Source organism: Abramis brama (assembly GCF_963993115.1).
Source record: "Abramis brama genome assembly, chromosome: 2".
Taxonomy (NCBI): Eukaryota; Metazoa; Chordata; class Actinopteri; order Cypriniformes; family Leuciscidae; genus Abramis; species Abramis brama.
Window position 1 is genome coordinate 51,357,905 of NC_139964.1, and position 10,868 is coordinate 51,368,772.

At 38.0% G+C, this 10,868-nt stretch overlaps 1 protein-coding gene across 1 annotated transcript in view; it reads left to right on the forward strand.

The window, feature by feature from the left end:
• Window positions 1-10,823, forward strand: part of fam184b (family with sequence similarity 184 member B) — a 39,483-nt gene extending 28,660 nt beyond the window's left edge. The window contains exons 10-19 of the mRNA XM_084096046.1: window positions 1,138-1,255; window positions 1,330-1,512; window positions 1,820-2,036; window positions 5,633-5,763; window positions 5,866-6,029; window positions 7,335-7,499; window positions 8,208-8,316; window positions 8,408-8,512; window positions 8,641-8,897; window positions 10,140-10,823. Coding sequence (XP_083952172.1) covers window positions 1,138-1,255; window positions 1,330-1,512; window positions 1,820-2,036; window positions 5,633-5,763; window positions 5,866-6,029; window positions 7,335-7,499; window positions 8,208-8,316; window positions 8,408-8,512; window positions 8,641-8,897; window positions 10,140-10,230 — 1,540 coding nt within the window. The 3' untranslated portion in view covers window positions 10,231-10,823. The remainder of the gene's footprint in view (window positions 1-1,137; window positions 1,256-1,329; window positions 1,513-1,819; window positions 2,037-5,632; window positions 5,764-5,865; window positions 6,030-7,334; window positions 7,500-8,207; window positions 8,317-8,407; window positions 8,513-8,640; window positions 8,898-10,139) is intronic.
• The last annotated feature ends 45 nt before the right edge of the window (window positions 10,824-10,868 follow it).

The following is a 10,868-nucleotide window of genomic DNA, read 5'->3' on the forward strand; positions in this document are numbered from 1 at the left end:
GGCTATGTGACGTATAGCATCAAAGCTAAGAAATTCTACAACTTTGTAACAATATTTTAAGTAAACTTTATAGTTACCTACGCAATGTGCGGAATATCGGATATCAATAAAACACCTCATCAAATTATAGCTATTTGAAAGGATTATCGCCGCTTCCAGACATCAGTGTATAGGCCTATTTTACAAATGAAACAGAATTTTTTTGCTAGTGCTTATTTGTATTAAAATGTCAGAAACATAAAATAAACATGTGGTGATGTATGACAAGCGCTGAACGCGTCTGTCTCATGCTAAGCGCCTGCTAAAGAGCAAATGCAGCTTGGAATTTAGCGGTTGATGACGTGACACACAGAATGTTCTCATCACATCGGTGTGATTATACTTTTTATGAAACCCGTGATACATTTTTCAGGATTATTCGATGAATAGATCACTTTAAAGAACAGTATTTATTTGAAATAGAAATCTTTTGTAACAATTAAAAAAAAGTCTTTACTCTCACTTTTGATCAATTTAATGCATATTTGCTAAATAAAAGATTCATTTCATAAAAATAAAAAAAATCTTACCGACCCCAAACTTTTGAAAGGCTGTATCATTGTGTGTAAATCATTGTGTAAAAAGGGCAGTGGTGTAGTCGAAGCCAGATGCACGTAACTCTATACCCTCTTGTTTAGCTGCTCCAAAAGTCCATAGTCTATGGTTGTGTAGCTTCCCCTTTAACTGTATCCCATGATGTTTTGTGAAACTCGCGATTCTTTGTTGTAATCCGTGCATTATCACTTCTATCATTCTATCTTTCCCCGCCCTTAACAACTTACCGTAGTTAACAGGTGTCAGGGAAGCTTGTCAGTGAGTGGAGACACTCGTGCTTAAGCAATGCCAGGTAAAAATGACTTCAATGTCTCGTTGTGTGTGGGAGAGAGAGCAGTAGAAAAAGACAGAGCGCGCGGTCTACAGATCAGTGGTTTTTAAAACTGTTTGATGCCAAGGACCTCCAAAATATAGGAAACCACTTTTTTGTTAGGACTACACCACTGGTAGAGGGTGTAGTTTTATTTACTAGAGTGTGTGTGTGTGTGTGTGTGTGTGTGTGTGTGCATGCGTGCGTGTGTGTGTGTGTGTGTGTGTGTGTAGGCTACAGTTTGAGAAGCAGTTCTCTGATCAGATCGTGGAACTGAAGAGAGAAGGAGAAGAAGAGATCAGAAAGCTGAACCAACAGTGGCAACACAGAGTAGAAGAACTGCAGACACAGGTAACACACAATGTTAGTTTCCTTAGACGGTCAGATCCATCATACACACATTATTTTTCCATCTCTGTGTGTAGTTGGAAGAGAGGAGAGCACTCTCTGAGAAGTTGGAAGGAGAGAGAGAGAGACGTTACGCCAATGGAGAGATGGAAAGAATGAAGCAGGAGATCCAAAAGACAAGAGATATGAACAGTTCACTCAGATCTCAGCTTCACTCCACCATTCAGGAGAAAGAGAGACTGATAAGGCAGCAGTTACAGGTGCGTATACACTAGTGATGTCAGGATATTACAATATTTCTCATGATTAATAATATAATTATCATCATTATTATAACAGAGAATTACGTTAAAGGGGTTTCCATTCATTGGAACACGAAAGAGGATGTTTTTTTTTCTTCTTCTTCTGTATAATCATAGTAAATGGGGGTCCAATGATGTTTTGGACCCCATTGACTGATATTGTGTGGACAAAAACAGTTGGAATTATGACAGAACACACAAACAACTGTGGAAAGAAATCTTCATGTTGTTAATTTTGTGTTGTCTTTGTATCTGTGTACTGTAGGTGGTAAAAGAGGAAGATGAGGATGAGGAGGATGGAAAGGCTACAGAAGAGAGGGAAGAGGAGAGGGAGAAGTGGAGGTGGCGTGAACGAGAGGAGGAGTTGTTGCGTGTGGAGAGGTTAAATCACCAGCGTGCTCTTCAGGCCCTGGAAACACAAGCCAATGAAGAACTTCAGTCAGAGAGACAACGCTTACTCACTCAGCACAAACTACAGCTGGGTAACCATCACACCTCATACAGAATGTTTTTTGCAAACTTCAAAGTAAAAATTTGGTATAAAACTTACTAAGAGAGAGTCTATCACACCAAAGGGACAAGAACAATCTTTTTTATATCGAGCAAAACAGTGCCTATTGGCCTAAAGCTCTGGTTCTGGTTCTCATTCACAGAGCTGGTACCCACTTATCACACTACAGAGGGGGCCGCAAGATGGCTTGAAATTATAGATGAATTTATTAAAATAAGACAAAACAAGGTTTAAAATAAGCAAAAACAGCTAAAAATCAAGATGTAAGCTGAAATCATATTTCTTATTTTAATTTGTTCTCTTAAATATTTAAGAACCAGGGTTCTCATTATCTTGGACAACTTGGATATACTGTATGAGAGATTTTTAAAAGAACTTTGATTTCTAGATGTAGAAATGTCTTGAAAATTTTTCAAATCTTAAGTCATTTAAATGTTTTATTATACATACTTGCTATGTAGGCTGCTTCCGAAAACTTTGGCAGGGATTTGTTGCCTCGCTGCCTTATCAGGCAATAACTTTGTAGGCAGTTTTTGCGATGAAGGTGCCTCACTAAATTTGATTTTGGACAGATTTCTGAGGCAGCGTAACCGTTTAATGATCTACAGCAAAATAGAGAATGGAAAACACAGGATTATGGCATATAAAAGGCAGTGAAGGATACATCTATGCTGCCTTCGATCAGATCGATCTCAAAAGACATGAAGGCTACGTTCAGGCTACGTTCAGACTGTCAATCCAAATCCGATTATTTGTATATCTGATTGGAATTTCATCTAAAATTATTGACGTCCACAATGTGTATCGCAACTGTTCAGATCCGATTTGTGTGTCCATGCTGCCCTTTTGTTTTCTGGAATATCTGCATTGGTTCCTAATATGGAAATGGCGTTGCGTTGGTAGGAAACATGACAAAGGCTGCGTCCGAAAACTTAGGCAGCTGACTTGTTGCCTCGCTACCCTATCATGCAATGACTTTGCAGGCAGCGTCTGCTCACGAAGGTACCTTACGAAACGGATTTCAGACAGACTTCTGAGTCAGCGTAACGGTTTAATGATCTACAGCAAAATAGAGCGAGCTTTGGTGAAAACTAAGTGAATATTTAATTACTACAATAGTAGTTTCATCATAAGCAGAAATGTCATCTTAAGTGGAAAACGTTGATCAAAAATGTACATTTACACACAAACTGACGACCAGCCGCAACTTTCAGACGCCATCTTTATTTTTCTAGCTCAACTGTCTCAGAATGGAAAGCACAGGATTGTGGGATATCAAAGGCAGTGAAGGATACATCTATGCTGCCTTCAAAAAACGATCAGATGAAGGTATCTCAGGAGACATGAAGTGAAGCTAACATTGGATTCGGACATGCCTTGATGCCTTCAGACCTTGGAATGTGTCTTCCTAAGGCAGCATTTATTAGTTTTTGGACGCAGCCAATGTGTAACCGCCGCTAATGTCTCCATTATATTGTCATTATCTGTTCGTCCGGCACTTTGCAACAACACAGCATTGTTTTGGCAGCGAATTTCAGCATGTTTCCTATAACAACGTCTGACGTTTACATTTTACGTGGCGTGAGAAAGTCACATAAACCACGCAAAATCCGATCAGATCATTCAGACTGAAACGGATTTCCAGAAATGCGATTTGAATAGGATTTCAAACCACATATGGATTGAAAGCTTGAAACGGATTTGTAAAAAATCATTTCTTTTTTTTTCTGCTGTTCACATTAGCTAAATCTGATCGGATTTCAATCGGATATGTGTGTGTATATATATATATATATTTGGACTGACAGTCTGAACGTAGCCTTTGTGACTTTGATTGTGGCATGGTTGTTGTTGGTCTGAGTATTTCAGAAACTGATCTACTTGGATTTTCACGCACAACCATATCTAGAGTTTACAGAGAATGGTCTGAAAAAGAGAAAGCAGCAGTACTGTGAGTGAAGATGCCTTGTTGATGCCAGAGGTCAAGAGTAGAATGGCCAGACTGGTTTGAGCTGATAGAAAGGCAACAGTAACTTGATCGCTCGTTACAACCGAGGTATACAGAACAGTATCTCTGAACATGTCGAACCTTGAAGCAGATGGGCTACAGTAGCAGAAGACCAACCCGGGTGCCACTCCTGTCAGTTAAGAACAGGAAACTGATGCTACAGTTTGCACTGACTCCCCAAAACTGGATAAGAGTAGATTGGAAAAACGTTGCCTGGTCTGATGGGCCTTGATCCCTGCTGCAACATTCAGATGGTAGGGATCCATCCTGCCTTGTATCAGTGGTTCAGGCTGCTGGTGTAATGATGTATGGGATATTTTCTTGCTACACTTTGGGCCCCTTAGTGTTAAGCTTTCATTTGAATTAATTAATTGAGCATCGTTTAAACGCCACAGCCTACCTGAGTATTGTTGCTGAGTATGTCCAGCCCTGTATGACCACAGTGTACCATCTTCTGATGGCTACTTCCAGCAGGATAATGTGCCATGTCACAAAGCTCAAATCATCTCAAACTGGTTTCTTGAGCATGACACTGAATTCACTATACTCAAATGGTCTCCACAGTCACCAGATCTCAATCCCATAGAGCACCTTTGGGATGTGATGGAATAGGAGTATGAAAATGAGAGCATGAGATATGAAAAAAAGCTCTGTTTTTATAGCAGAAATAGCAGAAATATCTTTGTGGGCCTTCAAATATTGTCTTTGACACTGGGGGGCCTTGGAGTCAAAAAGGTTGAGGACCACTGGCCTCCTAAGGCAGAGCATATTGTCTAACACAACTCACATGAACAAAATATAACAAAATGACAGATACTGAATATTGTGCACTACATACAGCTAATCAGAAACATATTAGAATTAAATTAGCATGGCTCACCAATGAAGAAAAGCAGTCCATGATAAACTTGTAATTTGAATGCTTGGCAAGGGCAAATCTTTTGACTTGTGGCATTTAATTTACATTTTTGTTGTATCAAAGGGGTTTTTTTTTCAAAGGGGGGGGGGGGGGGGGGGGGGGTATACGGATATTATCTAACTCATCCTTTAGCCTTATCTGCTATCATTAGGGACATGAAATGAAAATGAATGTTAATTAAAGGACTAAAATGGAGCATGATAAATGGAAAGTGCAGGCAGAAAAGAAAAGCAGGATATCTTGGTCTGTTAAAAGGTTTATTCATATTATGCTGATAATATTCCCATAGCTCTACACTCTCACTTTACCAGAGTATATGTGAATGTTAATTAGAAAATTATGTGCCTGTAAACAACAACAGCAATGTGAAAGGTTTATAAAACAAGTTTGTGTGAAAAATAATGTTATTCCTTAAAATAAATTGATGATCATGCACTACAGCACCATCTAGTGCCACGACTCTTAAAGTAGAGCAGGACTTAAGACGGCGCATACGGTCACCTTTGTAAGCATGTCTGATCTAATGTATCTATCGACTGTGTGTGTGTGTGTGTGTGTGTGTGTGTGTGTGTGTGTGTGTGTGTGTGTGTGTGTGTGTGTGTGTGTGTGTGTGTGTGTGTGTGTGTGTGTGTGTGTGTAGACAAGCAGAAGGCAGAGCTGACCCAGCAGCACACAGAGTGGGTGAGACAGGTCACCCAGAGACACATGCAGCAGATCGAAGACCTTCAGAACGAAATACACACACACACACAAATGATGGCCCTGCAGCAGGTACACACACAATCCAAACAGAGACAGACACACACACACACACATACCATTACACTGTCTCAAGGGGTGAATCACTTCTCTCTCTCCCTGTCTCCTTCTCAGGATCTGAAGCAGCAAAACCGCTTACAGTCACTAGAGAGACAGCTGGATGAGAAGAGCAGCGAGGTTCAGGAGCTAAAGAGAGAGAACGAAGATCTGAAAGAACGGATAAGTGCAATGAGTGCACAAAGAGAGGAACAAGATGACCACAATCATAAACACAAGAGGTCAGTACCAAGATGACAACAAGCAAAATCACAAACAGAAGGTCAGTAACAAGATGACCTCAAACACGCACACAGATAGGAGGTCAATAACAAGATGACCACAAGCATACACTGCAGTCAGTGATGAGAACTGATTGTTGCCTGTCTGCAAAAAATCTTTGGGTGAAGAACTGCTTATTTATTCCCACTTCCACTGAAAATGGATTTGGAACTATTCCATACATTTTACACTACAGAAAATCAGCTCTTCACAAAGTTCAGCTAAAGATAAAAATTCTGTCATCAATTACTCACCCTCATGTCCTTCAAAAACTGATAAGACTTCTGTTCATCTTCCGTTGACCATGTATGTTGATCAATGTTCATAATATGTGAATAAAAGCCTTAATTAAATCTGATCATCATGTAAAGCGATTGAGTCTCTTCAGAAGACTTGGATTAAAACTATCGATTCATATGGATTTCTTTAACAATGTATTTTTGAAACATCAAAATATTAGTGGAATGGCCATTCAATGGAGGGACAGAAATCACTCAGGTTTTATTAAAAGTATCTTAACTTGTGTTTCAAAGATGAACAAAAGTTTGATGGGTTTGGAACAATATGATGTAACAAAATAATGACAGAATTTTCATTGTTGGGTAAACTAACCTTTGAACCTTCTGGTGTCAAACCTGGAAACACTAACATGAATGCCCTCATCAAGTAATGTTTTCTGAACAATAACAACTTGGACTGGCAAGACTGGCAGAGATAAGACGTGCATTCCGTAGATCTTGTTGATGTGTACGTCGCTTTGCACAGTGGCTCCGGGCAGTTTCTGTCCGTTATCCCGTTATTATCTAAAATAACATGATTTTATTTAATTAAATGCCATGTTGAATTGATTTCAATTAATTTCATTTGAAATATATTCAATAACTACTGGCTGTTGCATCAAAAGCATCTTGTGATGGCATAAAGAAGCTGGATTAAATTACCTGGATTTAAACCTGTTTTCAAAACTCGAAGGACTTGTAAATAAAGTTCGTAGGCAGGGAATGTACTGTAGTAACGCTTACATCATTGTTCGCTCAGCCAGTTATGAGAGTTTGCAGATCTGCCAGCTGAGCACCTGCTCTACCCACAAACACCTGCACGTTTTTGGTGGAACAGTGATTTTAAATAGAACAAAGATGCCTGAACGTAAATGACCAACTTCATTTTTTCGTGATATTTAGGGGCGCGTAAATCTAATATCTGATATAGCTCTGCGTGCAAAGCAGAAAATGTGTGATGATGATGTATTTGTATCTGACTTGCAGTTTCCCAGAGGAACGAGATGCAGCTGGTGAAGCGGATGGGTCAGATCACAGGAATAACATGGAGAGTGTGAAGAGAGAGCACAGAATGGAGATCCAGACCATAATATCAGACTTCAGCACCGCCCAAACACGACTACAGGCCCGCATAGTTGCCCTGGAAACAGAGTACCTACTCCTCCCACATCAATAATGCAAAACGCAAACCACACTTACATACAGAATTACCCCAAGCAAGACAATATATGGCGATGGCTCACGACTAGGATTTTCTACAGATTTCTACGGAATTGGAGTGTTTGTCAAAGTTTAACACATCCTCTGCCCCTTTAATGCTAATTTATTAAATATAATGGCTAATTTGATAATAATTTTAGCTATAAAATTGTAGTTCCCGTCCATTTAACACATTTTACTATATTTTACCACGCCTAACACTGTCACATTACAGACTCATTATTGCTGATGTGAAAAAGTGCTGCTATAACTTGTACAAATACAGTACTAATACAAATACAAGGTTCTGTTCAAATTATTAATATTATCTGTATTAGAATGTCATATTATGCATATTATGTCTTTATGTAAGTACGACTGTTTTACTGCCAAATTAAAATCTACAACAGGATTTTAAGTATAAACTTAACATGAGAATAAAGACATAATTTTTGTGAATATTCTTAAAATGAGAGGAATAAAGATGTAATATTGCATGAATAAAGTAGAATAAATCTTGTGTAAGTCCTATTTTGAGATTATTCTTGAAACATTTTGATTTTTTTTCTCAAAATCTTTTTTTCTTTGATATTTTTTTACTAAAACACAATTGTATTCAAGCTGTATTCTGTTTTGTGTGCTTGTATTTTCTGTTTGTAGGTTGAGAGAAAGGGAAGAAAGAGGAAAGAGAAGAGTAGAAGACCTGCACACCATTGCTAAACTACAGGACAAGCTAAGCGAGAGAGACCAACTCATCAAAAGTCTAGTGGTTAGACGCGCATGCACACATGGGAGACACAGAATACTCATACTCTTGTGTCTCTTCATCTCTCTTGAATTAATTTCTCTTTCTATTTCAGGAGGATCTCCACCAGCTATCCCAGCATCCAACTCTCTGCAGCGATGAAATATTGAAGCCTTATGACTCCAGGACACAAGCAGGAACCCTCACACCTACTATGAAGGTAGCACACATACACACTGCTCCAAACCCCACACAACACTGAATTTCCAAAAACAATTCAAGTATCATATAATAACTGAGAGAGGATGTCTATTGAAGCTCAGGATTTAATCTATCTTCTGTATATAGAAAAAGGGGGTTGAGGAAACTAGCATCCCGAACCTCTGCTCATACGATGGGGGGTCACCCAAGCCCAAATGCTCACCAGTTATTGAGCGTGGATTACCCAGTGTGGAACAGAGCGGGCGAGGGACCCCCCTAACAAGGACACACCCCCCCACCTCCCCTCATGCTGAACACAGAGCCTCTATCAGACACAGCCGCCCACCTTCACAAGAGGTGCGACATCAGCCCCAGCTTAAAATGAACTACAACCAGCACATCAGGTAAGCTCCCGCATACCCGCAGTCCTAGATCTAACCAGCCAATCCTGAACGTAATCTCCTTTGCTTTTTAAAAACCGTTTTGTCTTTTTGAGGTAGATTAATAGAAATCTCAACATATGAAGTTTGTTCTTATTGAGAATTATTAATGGCTATTTCATTTCATGAAAATGCCAAATGCATAAATGTGATGAATAATATGCAATTATGTAGACTCATTTATCCAAAGTTATAATTATTAAAAATAATAATTTTTTAGGTGTAATTCAGGGTTGCCAGGTCTGACATAACAATAATAACAGGTTTTGAACTGGTTATTGGGATGTATTAACTCAAACTAAAACTATAAAAATAATTTTTGTCAATCAAAATAAAGCTAATCACATAACGTTACTAAAACTTAGGTAACACTTTATTTAATGGTGATGTAGTTACACGTTACTTCATGTACTATAGTAGTAATAGTAGATTATGCATAATTTCAAGTAACTAAAACAAACCCTAACTGTAACTCTTTAGTAAGTACATGTAGTTAATATTACTCAGTACTTACAATGTGACATTACCTAAAATAGTGTAACCAAAACGTACACTAAAATTAAAACTTATAAGATAAATATACTCTATAGACTATACATATAAATAATGCTAAAATAATCAAATACTTACTCTCTATTATTTAATTTGTATGCCTTTTGTACAGTGCAAGTAGCAGCATTGAACTTTTCTACAGTAAAAAGTGAACTTACCAACCATTAAAAAACAATAGTATGGAATTGCTAATTACAGTATATTGGCAAATGTGCAGTACACAACAGCAGACACTAAAGAATACTTGGTGACACGTTACAATAAGGTTCCATTAGTTAACATGAACTTACATTAAAATTAATCTCAGATCATGTTCATTTTAACATTTACAAATATATCATTAAAATCCAGTTATTTAATGGACCTGAGCTGACATCAACTGTTGTATTTTTTATTAACTAACGTTAATGAAGAATAATAAACACAGTAACAAATGTGTTGCGTTGTTAGTTAATACATTAACCTTATTGTAAAGTGTTACCAAATACTCTTTAAGTTACAAAATTAGGTGCATACATTATAACCTAGTCTTGATGAAAAAAAAAAGTCCATGGACATAACCTTTTCCTGGTTCAGTGTTAAAAAGTATTTTTTTTTTGTCTCCCAACACGTCACATCTACATTTCTGGTTCTAATCTTGTGCTTGTGTTTCAGGACTCCTGCTGAGCAGAGGGTTATTGAAACAGGGCCTGATGGACAAGACCCTCAAAAACAGGAGTGGTTCACCAAATATTTCTCTTTTTGAGGTCCTACTGAACATTTGGCTGTATCTGTCCCAACATATTGAGAACAGGATCACCAAAGTCTCCTTTTCTGCATAATTACACTCAACTGCAAGCTAACACCAAATAAGCTTTTCTACAGGACACATCACACTATTATGATAACAAAATGCAGCACACAGACCCAATGTCTTAAATTGTTACAAAAATTAAGAGATTATGCATTCGGTCATAAACGATGAAGGACAACAGGACACTAAGGTCATAGAGTGAGTGGACGTATCAAAGAGCTGAAAGAAGAGAATGTTCCTGTGTAGAGGCTTCCTCCATTGATGCTTCACGTGTGGTCTCTCCCAGCATAAGGATGATTATACAAGGTCTAAAAAAAAAAAGAGAACTGAACAGTTCTGCACCAAATTCTACATGGACCTCTATTAATTAATAAAATGAACTGCCAAGTTTGGATTACTGGAAATATGGTGTGGAATGTTGAGACTTTTCTTTAACAAAAAAGAGAATGCAAGAATAACTGGTTTCGCCATACTATGCCAAAACTCTAACCATCTCAAGATAATTGAGTATCAATAAATTACATATTTTTATTTTTTAAATTGCATGATAGCCCATTTTCTTTATTTGTTTTTTAATATCCTTTTTATAG